The sequence below is a fragment of the Symphodus melops genome, assembly GCF_947650265.1.
Source record: "Symphodus melops genome assembly, chromosome: 7".
NCBI lineage: Eukaryota > Metazoa > Chordata > Actinopteri > Labriformes > Labridae > Symphodus > Symphodus melops.
Genome location: NC_136697.1, coordinates 13,280,710 through 13,296,288, shown reverse-complemented (window position 1 = coordinate 13,296,288; position 15,579 = coordinate 13,280,710). Strand labels below are relative to the sequence as shown.

General features: G+C 40.5%; 3 protein-coding genes across 11 annotated transcripts in view; 1 reads left to right on the top strand and 2 right to left on the bottom strand.

The window, feature by feature from the left end:
* Positions 1–5,404, bottom strand: part of mast3a (microtubule associated serine/threonine kinase 3a) — a 38,510-nt gene extending 33,106 nt beyond the window's left edge. For both annotated transcript variants that reach the window (XM_079347547.1, XM_079347548.1), the window contains exon 1: positions 5,322–5,404. The gene's annotated coding sequence lies outside the window, so the exon portion shown is untranslated. The remainder of the gene's footprint in view (positions 1–5,321) is intronic.
* On the top strand, positions 3,861–7,780 carry gdf15 (Growth differentiation factor-15; the record flags this gene model as incomplete). 7 transcript variants are annotated; one of them, XM_079347562.1, is made up of 4 exons in its annotated part: positions 3,861–4,668; positions 4,876–4,925; positions 5,409–5,672; positions 6,626–7,780. In XM_079347562.1, the coding sequence occupies 2 exons, from the start codon at positions 5,477–5,479 to the stop codon at positions 7,387–7,389; spliced, it is 960 nt and encodes a 319-aa protein (XP_079203688.1). In that variant the 3' UTR covers positions 7,390–7,780. The 7 variants fall into 7 exon arrangements, with proteins under 7 accessions (XP_079203688.1, XP_079203687.1, XP_079203685.1 ...); XM_079347561.1 differs by having other exon boundaries at positions 5,404–5,672; XM_079347559.1 differs by having other exon boundaries at positions 4,859–4,925.
* A 1,697-nt stretch (positions 7,781–9,477) lies between these two features.
* Positions 9,478–15,578, bottom strand: LOC306826330 (uncharacterized protein). 2 transcript variants are annotated; one of them, XM_079347563.1, is made up of 4 exons: positions 15,516–15,578; positions 11,719–11,819; positions 11,031–11,359; positions 9,478–10,654 (listed from the first exon to the last, which is right to left on the bottom strand). In XM_079347563.1, the coding sequence occupies exons 2-4, from the start codon at positions 11,767–11,769 to the stop codon at positions 10,513–10,515; spliced, it is 522 nt and encodes a 173-aa protein (XP_079203689.1). In that variant the 5' UTR covers positions 11,770–11,819; positions 15,516–15,578; the 3' UTR covers positions 9,478–10,512. The 2 variants fall into 2 exon arrangements, with proteins under 2 accessions (XP_079203689.1, XP_079203690.1); XM_079347564.1 differs by lacking the exon at positions 15,516–15,578 and having other exon boundaries at positions 11,719–12,822.
* Between the last annotated feature and the right edge of the window lies 1 nt (position 15,579).

Below are 15,579 nucleotides of genomic sequence, written 5' to 3'. Positions count from 1 at the left end.
GTCCCCGTTCCTGCAGAGCGCCGTCTGCCTCCTGTCCCCGTTCCTGCAGAGCGCCGTCTGCCTCCTGTCCCCGTTCCTGCAGAGCGCCGTCTGCCTCCTGTCCCCGTTCCTGCAGAGCGCCGTCTGCCTCCTGTCCCCGTTCCTGCAGAGCGCCGTCTGCCTCCTGTCCCCGTTCCTGCAGAGCGCCGTCTGCCTCCTGTCCCCGTTTCTGCAGAGCGCCGTCTGCCTCCTGTCCTCGTTTCTGCAGAGCGCCGTCTGCCTCCTGTCCTCGTTTCTGCAGAGCGCCGTTTGCCTCCTGTCCCCATACCTGATTCCAGTTCCTGATTCAGCAGAACGTTTTCTGCTTCCTGTTTCCATTCCTGCAGAGCGCCATCTGCCATCAGTTTTGGCAGAGTGCCCCCTGCTTCCTGTCCCAGTTCCTGCAGAGCGCCGACTGCCTCCTGTCCCCGTTCCTGCAGAGCGCCGTCTGCCTCCTGTCCCCTGTCCCCGTTCCTGCAGAGCGCCGTCTGCCTCCTGTCCCCGTTCCTGCAGAGCGCCGTCTGCCTCCTGTCCCTGTTCCTGCAGAGCGCCGTCTGCCTCCTGTCCTCGTTTCTGCAGAGCACCGTCTGCCTCCTGTCCTCGTTTCTGCAGAGCGCCGTTTGCCTCCTGTCCCCATACCTGATTCCAGTTCCTGATTCAGCAGAACGTTCTCTGCTTCCTGTTTCCGTTCCTGCAGAGCGCCATCTGCCATCAGTTTTGGCAGAGCGCCCCCTGCTTCCTGTCCCTGTTCTTGCAGAGCGCCATGTGCCATCAGTTTTGGCAGAGCACCCCCTGCTTCCTGTCTCCGTTCTTGCAGAGTGCCGTCTGCATCAAGTTGAGGTTCCCTGGGCGGTCCGTCCGACGCCCGACGACGTCCCCTCTGCAATTCGGCCGACGCCCGACGACATCTCCCCGGCGGTATTGCTGACGCCTAATGCCATCCCTTTTGTGGTCCTGCTGACGCTTGACGCCGTCTCCTCTGTGGTCTGGCTAACGCCTGACGACATCTTCTCTGTGGTCCGGACGACTCCTGATGTTTCCTCGTCGGTGGTCTGCCCCCTGTCCTATGCTGGTCGGTCACACGGTCCCCCTAAACTCTCCCCCGTGCCTGCTTGGCCTCCCAGCTGCCCACCTGAACAATCCCTGGGTTTGCTCGGCCTCATGTTTGCCCACCTGAACTTTCTCTTGTTTGCTTGGCCTCCTGGCCATCCACCTGAGCAATCCCCCTTGTTTGCTTGGCCTCCCGGCCGTCCACCTGAACTCTCCCCTGTGCCTGCTTGGCCTCCCGGCTGCCCACCTAAACAATCCCTGGGTTTGCTCGGCCTTATGTTTGCCCAGCTGAACTTTCTCTTGTTTGCTTGGCCTCCCGGCCGTCCACCTAAGCAATCCCCTGGGTTTGCTCGGCCTTCCGGCCGTCCCCCTGAACTCTCCCCTGTGCCTGCTTGGCCTCCCAGCTGCCCACCTAAACAATCCCTGGGTTTGCTCAGCCTTATGTTTGCCCCCCTGAACTTTCTCTTGTTTGCTTGGCCTCTCGGCCGTCCACCTGAGCAATCCCCTGGGTTTGCTCGGCCTTCCGGCTGTCCACCTGAGCAATCCCCTGGGTTTGCTCGGCCTCCTGGTCGCCTACCTGAACTTTCTCTTGTGTTTGGTCGACTTTCCGGCCGTCCCCCTGAACTGTTTTCTGTTTTTGGTCGCATCCCGGTCACCCACCTGAACTTATGGAACTATGTGCTTTGCCTTCAGGCCTTCTCTCCTGTCTTGATTACCCTGATTGTCCTCACCTGTCTCATTAGTCTCACCTGTGTCTGATTACCCCTGTCTATTTAGTCTCTGTGTTTTCTTACCCTCTTGTCGGTTCATTGTCTTTTGTTCTTTGAATGCAGTTGGATGTTTCCCCATGTTCTCTACTCCCTGGATTTACTTTTTGTGCTTGTGGTTTTTTCTCGTTTTGGATTTTGTTTTGACTAGTAAGTTTTTGTTTTTTGCCTTTTTAGTTAAAATAGATAATTTTTGTTTTCTGCACTTGGGTCCTCCTCCCTGTTTATCTACCCGTCGTACACCACGCAACAGAAACAAGAATTGATGCGTTTTCATAAACTATTAAAGCAATCAAGACCAACAGCGTGACAACTGACTATTTCTATGTAATTTTTTTTCTAACACCTGAAACCATTGCAGATAGGTGTCAGAGCCATCACTGTAAAAATAGAATAGTTTACTTTTTCCACAGCAAAGGTCGTCATTGAATAATACATCTAGGCGGTTAGAAATAAAAGAGAGATTGGAGTTTTGGTTAAGAATATACTCCTTGAACATGCACAGGAAAAACTGGAAAAGCCCAAATCAGAATTAATTAATTTTGAATCCTTATATTCCTTCTGTAGCAAACGTATGGCATTGTTAAGCATAAACTGTTATATAAAATTTAAATTAGAGGTCTCCAACACATGATAATGGACTATTAGGTTTAAAACCGAAAACCAGTCTGAAGCAAAATCTGGGACGTAATTACCATAAATGTACAGCATTGGGTTTTGTTTATTTTTCTGTTAACTGAAAACATTTTTTATTTGACATATCACAAAGCAAATTATGTTAATTTCATGTTCAATCATAGCAAGGCTCCGCAGCAGACTGGATATTAGAAACAAGCTGTGCCTGTCGCTCACACGTCACAGCAGCTGGTCTAAAGACAGGTTTTGATTTTAAGTGTTTTCTACTATGGTTCAGGTTGTGTTATGCTTTAACTGTGCTTCACATATCTTAACAAGACGTTAGGATTGCCATATGGTGTGGAATAACCCCCCCACACACACACACACCAGTACATAAAGTAGATAAAGTTATTAATTGTTGACAATACTCTATCAATCTATTTACCTCTTGCATCATTTTATGACCAATGCAGTGTTGCAGCCATGTGAATAAAGCTAGATGCCACCATTTTTAATTTTTATCTTGCGAAACAGCTTGCATGTCTGTTTTACTAGTCAATATGATGAAATACACCGATGTACTCAGAAACTTGTCTTTGTCATGATGACAATCCAAGTTAAGCCTGTGGTTATTTCCCTTCCTGGCTCTCTCTTAAGACAAACGAGAAGAAGAGAAGGCGAGAGTGAACCTTACATGACAGCTCAAACAATAGTGCCCATCTGCATGACTCATTTTACACCTTTCACACACTTTGAGCAGGAAAGGTGGGCTCACCTTGCACAGCACGTGGTTGTTTCATCATCTCAGTGACTCACCACTCTGACATCCTCAGTGTTAGAAGATATTTCTTTGCCATTACATGATCACAGGACACCTTCCTGTTTAGAAGTTGCACATTTCTCCAATTCATAAATTAGAAATGTTCATATAGCTAAAGTTTTTGACCCTCAAAGTTTTTGACTCTTCATGTCTTTTTCATCTATCAGTGGCTAAGAGTGCATGTGTCTATGAAGTTGACTGTGAAGAAATGTTCTATTTAATTTTTTAAAAGTGGTAGCTGGAAAGAGGAAGTCTCCCACATGACACCAACATTTTGAGAACGTCAGTAAAATATTTATAATGATGTGAAGTAGATTTTTTTCTTCCTCTTCTGTATTTTGTTAGTCCCATATCACAACCATGAAACCCAACATTCTCAAATATAATTTAAGAATTGTGACATTTACTGTAACCTGACAGTCCATTTTTGGCAATTTCCCCTCTTTATCGATAGAAATAATGAAAGAGTTCATATTTGGAGGAGGGAGTGTGGGATAACGTGCAGCTAATGGTTGAGAGTCAGAATTATAACTTTTGGCAGCTCTGAGTTAAGCCACCCGTATCATTCAATTTAATAAGCATTGATTGCATTTTACAGTCCTATTAGGCCATTTGAGAATTGCATCATGTTTTATCAATTTAAAAGTTGTCTTTATAGTCATTTGTTGCTCTTTCTCAAATGAATCCATAATATCATTATGTAAATATTGTTATTTTATCTCCATTAACCCTCTGATGACTCAGCAGTTTTACTATCTGCTAGCCAGGAGGGAATGTAACACTTCCAAGATCATGATTTGTCAAAAAAAAAAGAAAGTCCATAGAAGCCCTTTTGGGGACATTTTTCAAAAAGGGAACTCTTTATCAGCCAGTAATTGCTTTGAGTCTGCAATGCCTTTGATGGGATGAATGAGGTCAATGACACAAGCTACTTTGTAATCATGCAGGGCACTGACCCTGCTTGATGCAAGACGTGAGGACTTTCATGTAATATGAACTTTTTTGCATTCCCAGACAATTGTAACTCAAAGAATGCTACAGAGACTGGTATAGACAGAGTCCCAAGACGTTTTTGTTCTATTTGAAAACAAACAAAAATAGATCATTTTTTACAAAGCGATCTTCTTACGTCAGTATGAACTGGTGAGTTAGACTGGGACTTTTTTTCACTCAGATAACGTCTTTGTTTATTTATCTCTTCTTCTGACCTTGAGAAATTTCCTCTTTTAACCGTTGAGTGACACCCTCATAATTAACTCTCTCCACCCTGCTCATAGCTGTATAGTGAGACTGGATTGTTGCCAGTTTCAGCAACTTGTCAGTGAGTGAATCAGAGCTTCAAAAGATAAGTCAAAAGAGCCGCACACTCTGCAACAGGAGATGGGAGAGAAAGAGGTGGGTGTTTTGGATTTATTTAGTTTAATATTAAGAAAAGGCAGGATCTAGTTTCCAAACACCTGTTCAGTAGGGAATTTCTAGCCCAATCGATATAAAGAAAGACATCAGTGAAGCTTTTTTTTTCCCTTTTCAAGTCTGAGTCAGAAGAGCCCAAACTGCATCGTTTCTTTATTCATTGTGGTCGAAGCCTCTCTTTTTTCTCAGGTCTGCATCTGATCCTGACCTCTGAGTACACTACAGAGTTGTAAGGAAAGGTAGGAAACACAGCCTCGTAGTGATTGATAGACCATTAACCTTGAAAGAGCTAGTGTAATTTCCAATTGTAATCTCTCTTATAAATAGTCACTGTAAACAACATGGTCAATCATTTGACAAGCTGGAATTTTCTAGTGATGTAGCAAACCGATCCTGTAATTTCACAAAAGTACTATCTTTGCTTTCACCTTCAACTGTGTGACAAAGCAAAAAGGTTGGTTTTCATAGGTCACATGACACTTAACACAACACTGCAAAAAGTTTCCACATAATGACATACTGCCTTACCTGAGCCATCACAGGCTCACCTGACTTACCAGGGGTGTGGCAACCCAGAAGCTCTATAAATAAAACCATGTGAAGAATTTCATTCATAACATTCAAAGCAGACCTACCTGGCAGCTTCACCATGCTCAGATCACACACACTCCCCAGGCGACTCTTCTTCGCGCTGATGGCCTTTGTGTTCATCACAAGCTCAGGGGAGAGTCGGCCTCAAGAAGCCCATGGAAGAGCTCTTGGTGTGGACAGGGAAGACAGTCGGAGGGTCATGAATCTAGAGGCTGTGAAAACGGGGATCCTTGGTTCCCTGGGATTGGAAAGGGAGCCCAGGCCAACGCACAAGGCCTCTGAGGAAGAGCAGAGGAGGATGTATCAGCTCTACAGGGAGACACTGAGAGAGATGAGAGGAAATTTCAGCAATACAGTGAGGGAAACCATGTATACTGTGCTCTTTCCAGTTACAGGTAAGACATCTTTCATACATCTAACGTAGCCATTGACACATTCACAAAAGCCAAATCAGAAAGTTTGAGTGGGAGTAAGAAAGAATGTCCTTCAAAAAAATCCTGCAGCGTGAGTTTAAATCTTCCGCTGCAGACAAAGGCTGTCGTCTATAAATAACTTGGGTTAGTACAGTTTGTGCTCCATATACAAATCTATGTCTGCCTGGACTTTATCTCTTTAGTAAAGAGCAGAAACGTAATCTGTAAACATCAAACTGTCTTGCTCACACAGCGTTCACGTTCCAAAAAGTTCAGAGAAATCATTGCCGTGACAGGCACACCTTGTTTATGATGTTTTTTTTCTCAGAGCTGTTTGTGGTCACACTACTCTTTAAATTTTTCCGTTGTGTGAAGCACACTGTAACCAAGTGTTTTAAAAGTGCTATATAAATATGGACTTGCTTCTTTACTTACATACTGTTAGAATAATTTCAAAGAAATGTTTTATCCTTTTAAGCACAGCAAAGTAAATAAATCTGATGACCAGTAACCATGCTTTAAACACAAACAAGTATTTTGTCTTGTCAGTGAGGTCACTGTATAGTTTCTTACATTGAACTCTGTATCCTAAGCAGGGATTGGTAAATGAGTGAATTATTTTGGACACATTTATTATTTTTGTTAATTGTAATTGGACTTGGACTTTTTAATTCTTCTAGTAGACTTGAAGGTACTTATACACATTCACTCCACATTCACACTGATGACAAATAATATTAAATAATCTCATCCATATGCATTGACACAGTGATGGCTATGCCTATCAGGATCAATTCGATCTTAGGTATCTTGTAGTTGTATTTTAACACCATCCACATTTACAGTAAGCATTTGTTTTGTTTTGTTAAATCAAGTAAGGATTGGGCAAACTTTGGTTCTAATTAAGCTTTTTTTGTTTCTGCATTTTTTTTTAGTGAAGACAAAAAAAGCTCCAAGGCGGACAGAAAACCTTTCCTTAGGTCAACATGTGCAGTGGTACAGAGCTGTTTTCGACAATAACCCCAACACCAAGGCTGAGCTGACACTGGCTCGGGCTCAGCTGAAGATTTCCAGGCAGGTTTTAGATAAACCCACTTCAGTTCAGCCTGCATTAAGACCAGAGATTAAAGTTAAAATCAACCGGAAGAAGCCGGTGAATTCTCCAGACATTGTGAACGTGTCAAGCACTCCAGAAGTGATGCTGGACATCAGGCCTGAGGTGGAGAATTGGATGAGAACTGGTACGGGTCAGAGATTGATTGTGGATGTAGGGATAGTTATGGGTAAAAACACTCCAAAGGGGAACCCAACCATTTCTCTGGAGTTAGCTCTCAAACCAGCCCAGAAGACAAGGATGCCTCGTTCCAACAAGGAAGACGACTGCGATGAGCGAGGGTGGTGCTGCAGGAGGTCTGTCACTGTGTCCTTTAAAGACATCGGCTGGACGGATTGGGTGGTAGCACCAACTGAGTACACAATGCATTTTTGTGATGGCTCCTGCCCCCACAACTACAAGCCAGCCAGCATGCACACACAGGTGAAGTCTAGGCTGCATCAGATCACTAAAGGAGGGACTCCTCGGCCCTGCTGCGTGCCGGCCGCCTATGAGCCCATGGTCATCATGCACTACGACAGCAGGGGAAAGTTGAAGCTGACGCCCTTTGATGACCTGATAGTCAGTAAATGTCACTGTGCCTGAGGTTAAAGGGAAAGTGACCTTTTGGGAAAGCATTGCCACTTAAAAGATAGTTACATAATGAAAAAAAAACGGCAGTAATGCTGTATTTTAAAGGTGCAAACGTGTCAATGTTTTGAAATTCATTGAGGACCAAGCAGTCATTTATGAGTTTCAAACTTATTTATTTGAAGTTGTATTTATGTTCCTAAACGTATATTTGTGTTTGTTATAGTTTTATGTTACAGCATATGTTGTTTCTTTATATTTAATTGTTTTATCATTTATTGTTCAAAGTATTTTGTCTTAAACATTTCAACCATTAGGCCTAATAAAGACCAAACAAATGCTCTGATTTACTCACACTAAGATGTGGCACTGAATAAATAAAAACATTTGGAAGTTTCACAATAAACACGTGGCCATGATATTCTTTCATTTTTGTTATTTATACAAAGAAATACAATCAGCTAGTGTTGATCAGGAAGGCCAAGGTGTGTCAGAGAAATCAGCTATAAAGATATGATCACTGTTATCTCCCATTATCGACCTTGAAGTTCACCTTGGCCTTGACTAGCCAATAAAGGAACATAAGAAATCATTCGAACAGCCAGTCGTGCTCTGCCAGAAGATCTCAGACCACGTCCTGGTTCATGGGGAGATAAAAGCTCAGAATTATAAGAAGGGGCCAGCCCACGTTGTGCCCAGGTTGCTGCGTTTTGGATTGTCTGAAGATGATTGTTTTTTTTTGTTTTGTTTTGTTTTTTACTAAGGCAGGTGTATAAAAAATTACAATAATCAAGGCATGAGAAGATACAGGCATGGATGAGTTTTTACCAGATCTTTTTGGGACATGAGTGATTTGACCATTTCTGAGCTGGTAAAAACAGGACTGTACAGCTTTCTTCACTTGAAGTTTCAAACAAAGGTTAAAAGCAAGAACAGGTTTCTGGCTGAGGGCTTCACATAATGGACTAGTTCTCCTAGTTGTGTAGTAATTGACTATCTTTTTGATGGGGATGACATAATCTTTAGTCTTAACATCTGAATCAGATATGTATGTATTCCTAGAGGTGATAGATGCCAAAAAGATTTAAAGTTTCAGAACAACCCCATGTAGTATTAGGAACAGCATCATAAAGCTCCTCTGCACATACTCTTACGCAAATAGACTAAACCTATTAGTCTCTCGCTCCTGCCATCCTTGTACACTATTTTATAGAAAACAAAATCCAGTTTTATAAGAACCATAATTTACAATTATCCATACAAGTAAAACATAACATAGTCTGTCTTTTTAGACCCAGGTTTGATCTATATCAGTAAAAGACAGATTGTAACTTGAGAACTTGAAAAAGATTTCCTCTCTGCCTTTTCTTAAAAACTGACAAACCACAAACAAGTGAAATGGCACTTAAATGTGTCATTTCTTGCAAACTTAGCTCTTTAACTTGTTGCATGTTTACGTGCCATACCTCTTTAGTTTTAAGCTCACACTGTCACGCGGTGTCCAACGGTAGAAAAACGAGGAGGAGGACCCAAGTGCAGAAAACTAAATATTTATTCAACAAAAGGCATAACAAAAACTTAATAAATCCAAAATGTCCAAAATCCACGAGGAACAAAACCAACGTAAATCCAGTGAGCATGGAAACAATCTGACAGCAAGGCACATGAGACAAACGACAGCAGGGTTCAGGAGACAAAGGACAATGAACCGACAAGAGAGTGAGGAAACACAGAGACTAAACAGACAGGGGTAATCAGACACAGGGGAGACTAATGAGACAGGTGAGGACAATCAGGGTTATCGAGACAGGAGGGAAATTAGAGAGGCAGGGAACACTGAAAACTACACAGTAAACATGAAAACACTGAAGATCAGAACTACAACTTAAAACTCAGGAAACACTAAATACTGAACTAAGAAACATTAAGTCACAAGTAAAACAGGCAACAACATTAAAGACAACATAGAAGGACACAAGGAAACAAAGTAGAACGGAAAAACACTAGTGAATAAATAGAAAAAGAACTCAAAACTCAGAAATACAACATACACAAAACCAAACCATGACAGACACTATATTTAAAAAAATTTTTTTTTTTGGGCAGCTGATAATGAAATATAGAATATTTCAATGGTGCACATAGTCAGTAAAAAAGTTTCAGTGTGAAATTAAATTTAGTTCAATGAATCATAAGACAGTTATGCATCTGCAGACTTTAGGCCAATTATCATTAATAATATTGATTAATCAAATAGATTCAATAACTTGTGATTAAAATCACATTTTCATGTTTCCATACTATGGGACAACCTGTCTATGTTTTTTTGAAAGTTCATTTTTGCGAGCCCTGGTGAAGACCTCTTTGGTGGACATGTTTCCTATATCCTTGCTTGGAGTGCCTGGTCTCCCCCTTTCTGTCTGTTTAACATCCATCCATCCATCACTTTTCCTCTTAGAGGTTCAGAGGGGCTGGAACCGACAACAGCTGCCAATGGGCGAGAGGCAAGGTGCGCCCTGGACTGTTGGCTAGTTATTCACAGGGATGACATATTTGCGCAAGACAATCAACCAGCAACACTCACGTTCACTCATTTGAAGTCATCATTTAATCTAACAAACATGTCTATTCATTTAACACATTTTCTTTTCATTTATTTTAAACCATAAAGGTAAAATACTATAACATAATAACAAAGCAAAACTATATCATATTTATGCTACAGAAATGTTTCTAACAGAGGGCAAAAAATGCCAACTGTCGTTAACAAAACCAGAATGCATACATGTATCTCCCACGTGGCTATTCTCAAATAGAAAATCACTTAGGTCAACATGAAAATTCAGAAACTGAAAGTGAGTCATCATTAAGTCCAGATAGATTCACAGTTGTAATGTAATGTGCCAAAAGCTATGGCAATGAATGCTGAAAAATACATTTTTAGAAAAACATCAAGAACAATAATCCATATCCTCTCAACCTAACTTTAATGTTCAACAATTACATCATAAAACATTGTGTTTTGTTGCGCTGAAGACAGTCACTCCATAATTATGAGGCAACATGGTTACCTTGTTAAATGTACATTTAATCTCAACAGGTACTGGAGTGAAAGTATTTGAATAGAGATTTGTCCTATTATGCGTCTGGTACAATATACACGTCTTCTTCTGGGGTGCCAGGGAGGAGGGAGAGGTTACATGCCGGATCGTTGTGGTAGATTACATCATCTGGTAAATCACACTGCAGGTACAAATCCTCGTCAGGTTCTCTGGATGACCTGCAGAGAAACAATGAGTGTCAACAGAAAATGTTCAGAAGGGAATTGTTTCTGATGAAAAAGAGACAAAGATTGTGTAAACTTTGTGGACTTCTAATGTTGCTCAAAGCAGAAAGTCCACACTGAGTCATCAGCTGGCACGTTTTATGAAAAGACCTCAATCCCCAGAGAAGAACTGAACAACAGATCCTCTCCAGATGCCACCCAAACCTTCACGTTTAATATAGCAGTGTTGTGCAAACTTGGGGAAATTTTCAACATAACCACAATGTTTCTTCATTTGCGTCTGTCCTGATCTCTTTTTAGAGTGTTGCATTTCTATAAAAGACATTTCAGCTTCAACATTTGCTCTATTTTGGTGTAAATGTAATCTTACCTGCTCTGTTTTGGGGCCTGCTTGTTGTTTCTAGTCATCAGGTTTTCATATATCGGGGTCTGTCCTGCCATCGATTCTCTGCTCATAGAGGTATACGGATGCTGTTCAGCTTGTGGTGTCACTGTATATTCCTCCTTCTTCACACTTGTTCTTTGTCCGGACTGAAACATATTCCTGATTTTGCTGTGGTATTTGTACACAATTAAACATGTTGCGATCACGAGCAGTAAGAAGAAGATTGTCAGACCTGAGACCAGACCTGCAGAGTTGCGTTCAGGACATGCAGTTGTGGAATTTCCAAGGACACAAGTGTTGTTAACAGGCATGATCTGCAAGAAAACCACAGAGTTAAACTTATTACCAACATACTTTTGTTGAATCTAAAGTACAAGTTTACTTATTCAAATAGTTTCCCACTTTTTATTGTTTTATTGTTTTTTATTGTTTTTATTGTTTTCCTATTTAAAGGGCCTCTACAAAAATTAAATGTACCGTATGTGTATTGGTTATAATTCAATCGTGATATATTTAAAGTGTAAAGAAATAAAAATCGAAAAGAGAAAAGTAATAAAAAAGGTATAAAAACGTACAAAACCTATGTACTTTCTTGAACAGCTGTAAAATAATATTTAAGCCAAATAGAACCCTTTCTTGTCACAGTGAAGGTCAGTAGGAACAGTTCTCTTACCATCATAGCTCCTGCGATGTGGGCCAAGGTCTCTGTCGTTCGTGAAGTCATCAAGTTCTCTTCAACACTTTACACTTGCAACAGTGAAGTTCCCTTTTTCGCTGTAATCATGGAACTGGCTGAGAAAAGCACTGAAACCTGAGGTTTCCTGTAAAAGTGCTTCTGAAAATAAACAGCTGCTGATCGAGCTGAAGAACAGTAAATTAAACTCTGTGGAGAAGAATATTCCGCTTCTTAAGTCAAACTAGCTCAAGAACTTCAGACAGAAGACAGTTTTACTATGAGACTTAAAATGAAAACATGTTAATCAGCAAAAATACTTTTAAATTCCAAAAGCAAACGAGAAAAAAAAAAAGTCTATGATACTTCTCTTTACAGTCTGATTGAGTTAATATTACTGGTGATTCATGTAAAAGTTATATTTTACTGCTTTACATGTTCAAGGTTGAGCTCATTTTATACAAGTGGGTATTTTAACACACACACACACACACACACACACACACACACACACACACAACTTGTTGGTTTGCTGGTTTTCTTATTAAAAAGTATCTTTACCTCCCCCTGCTGTTACTTTCACTCCACATTCACAATACAACAAATAACTGATGTTACATAACTACAAAAATTGTTTAGGCCCCAAATAAACAATAAAGAATAAAGATGAGAGAGAGAGATATCTGTTCAGCAGATTGTCCCCACATTGTTGCATTGCAGGGAACAATATTGCCGTTGTTAATATTTCCCTCCAAATTGTTCCAGATTTTCTGAAAAATACAATTAAAAATGATTCTGGAGATCACATCATAGCCAACCTGAACAACAAACTAAATAAAGGAGTTTGAATTATTATTATTACTAGTAGTAGCAGAAGTAGTGAGCTACAACAGCACCAACAACTGGGCCTTAAATAAATTACATTACAATACATGTTATTCCTGTTGAGCAGCTGCTCAGAGATATGTTTGTCTTTTTCTGCCCTTTAGTTTTCCTTCTGGTTGAACCTTTTGCGCGCCTTTTTTTCCAGGCCTTGATTTCTTTTGTATTTTACAACAACTGTAGCAAAGTTGAAAGGATTAATTAAAGTTAATTTACGATACACAACACTTCAGGATTGTATGGTTAAAATGTGATTTTGACCTGTCAGTCTAGATGTTTTGTCACTGCTGGTTATCAAAACTCAAGGAGAAAGGTGTCAGGTGGTGTGATTTGTTCATTTTCGAACTTGCACCAATAACTGGTATCAATGTAGGTTGAAAGAAATGCAGGCCTCCCATGGTGTGTTCAACTGTGACCTTCGCTCCACACTAATCTTATAGCACATAGTACAAGCTGTACATATGCACATACTGTATAACTGCTGTAGAGGAAAGTCTCCTCCTCTATTGTTTTACGGATCTATTCTGATTCATTAACATATAACTTGATCTATGTTTTTTATGTAGACTTTCATAAGGGTTTGTAGTAGATGTTTTCTGATGCCTTCTATAACTATAAGATGTAATTACATTAGCTTTACTGTTTTTTGGGAGCCGCAATGCCTGATGTGTCAAAAAGGAAAAGACTGTCTTTTTTATCTATTCCAAATTCATGTTTGACTCCCTTGGAACAGGAGCAGGGAACCACCATGCAGCTGTGTTTAGGGAATCATCTTTCTTATTTCAACATATAAAACACCTCAAAGTGGAAATAACCTGTTATTTGCTATGGAAAATTATCACATTAAGGGCTCAAACTTATCAAACAATAGGCCATGTATTAAATGCATTACACCATCTATTATTGTTCCAACAACGTCCTGTAAATAACGTTTTAAGTTTTTAGGTCTAGTGGTTCAAAACAGAAAAAAAGTAGGCATCCAGACTCTCAGATTGAACAGATAAAGTGAAGTGAAACGTTGAGGCCTCTCAGATGTTCCTGCTTGCTGAGTTGCAAATGTTAGTGCAGCACGTTTATATGTGAGACAAATATAACAAATTCCTGATTAAGAACAGCTGCATAAAGGAATCCTGCTCCACAGATGGGTTTCCTTCTCTTTGCAGGCCCACCCACACACTCACCTTCAAGGTTTCCCCTCCCTGGAGACTTATTCAGCAGTAATCCTGTGCACACACACACACACACACACACACACACACACACACACTACTGTACTATCTCTCCACCTGCCCTAGAGTCTCTTCTTTACTATGTTACTATGGTTACTTTACAACCAAATTACACTCATTAATAACAGGTGAAATAGTTTCCCTGTGCCTTCATTGCCAGTAGACACAAAACAAAATAAACAATAATTGTCTTTTTGGACTTTGGATTCTCAACAACACCGACACTCAAGATGCTTCTAATGAATTTGGAGGATAGTTGTTAAACAGGATCATTATAAATAAAGATCACATAGGCCTCCTGTTGTTGTTTGTGCACCTCTTTTTTTTAGCTACTGCAGCAAAAACTGTGAAAGTTAAACTCCCACTGCTGTTAAGAGACAAGTATGAACATGTCTTTTTTCCCACATTGATGCATTCATAATATAACTCACTGGGGGAAAGGCTTTGCAAACACATACAAGTAAAACCACCCCTGTCACTCCCACTGACTGGCTCATTTGTGAAATCACAAAATCAAGTTAAATCATTGACTGCAGTGTGCAGTCCATTCACCTTTTAAGTCCATTGAGCTGGAGTGCGGGGGAGACGGTGTTATGACAGAATTTATCTCCAGTCAGCAGCAGGGCTGCACACGCAACTCCAGAGGGGACACTGCCACTTGCTGGTCCAAGGTTTTATGTCATAAACATTAAAAACAACCCAGTCAAGGAGGGAATTTTATTGAAAAATGATTTCCATTGAACAAAAAGCAACCCTAAATCATTTTAAGAGTAAAAACTAACAAACGGGCTACTTTTTAAACTGGGAGTATATACGTCAGTGGCCTGCAAAATACTGCTGATTATAAATAAATTTTAAAAAATGGATTCAGACATATTTTAATTACAATGAAAATGTAAAACTCGTATTTTACCGAAAAAGTAAATATTCAGTTTATTCCGCAGTCCAGATGTGCGCTGCGCCTCCACTACACCCCCGCGGAGTGACGTGAGCACGCACAGACTCACCGAGGTAACGTCAAGTTGCTCAACGAATTTAATGCGAATACCAGACAGCAGCCGATGTTACTTTCAAACTAAAAGCCTTGACTCAACAATCACTAACCCTTCAGTTTAAATTGCATTGAAACCAGATTGAAACAAACAGATAGATTGGTTGCAGGGGTCACATGTTTCAACCTTTCATCAATACCTCCATTTGCTTTGTATAGCTTCACAATTAGCAAGACATAGGAGGCTAACTAAAAATATTACATTATGATTGGCAGTTGCACATGTGAAATTGTTCAAATTAAGTACAGTAATGTCAGTCTGTCAATAAGAAATTGCCTAACGCATGTTGCCTGCATTCAGTTAGGGCCTATCCTGTTGTAGCCTATGACTTCTAACTCCAAAAGTTAACTGGGACACCTTGTGAAATTATCCAAGCTTCTTTTCCACTCGGTCTGAAAGGACACTACAATGAATTTGTTTACCATTGTAAACACAAGTCTCTAGTTTCACAAATCAAACGTGATAAACATGTATGCCTATTATGTAATTTCCAGCAAACCAGTTTAAGCATATAGACGAGGTCTGCACAGAAGCCACAAACCAAAAAAGGCAAAAGGTAGATTCTAAAGAAACATAAAGCACAGACAGGTAGGCCTACTTTATTTACACGGACATGTATAGTAAACACACTTACCTCTTATGCGCTGGTGAATGTTGTTTAAAACTACTTTGAACTGCACTTTTATTCTGAAGTTTAA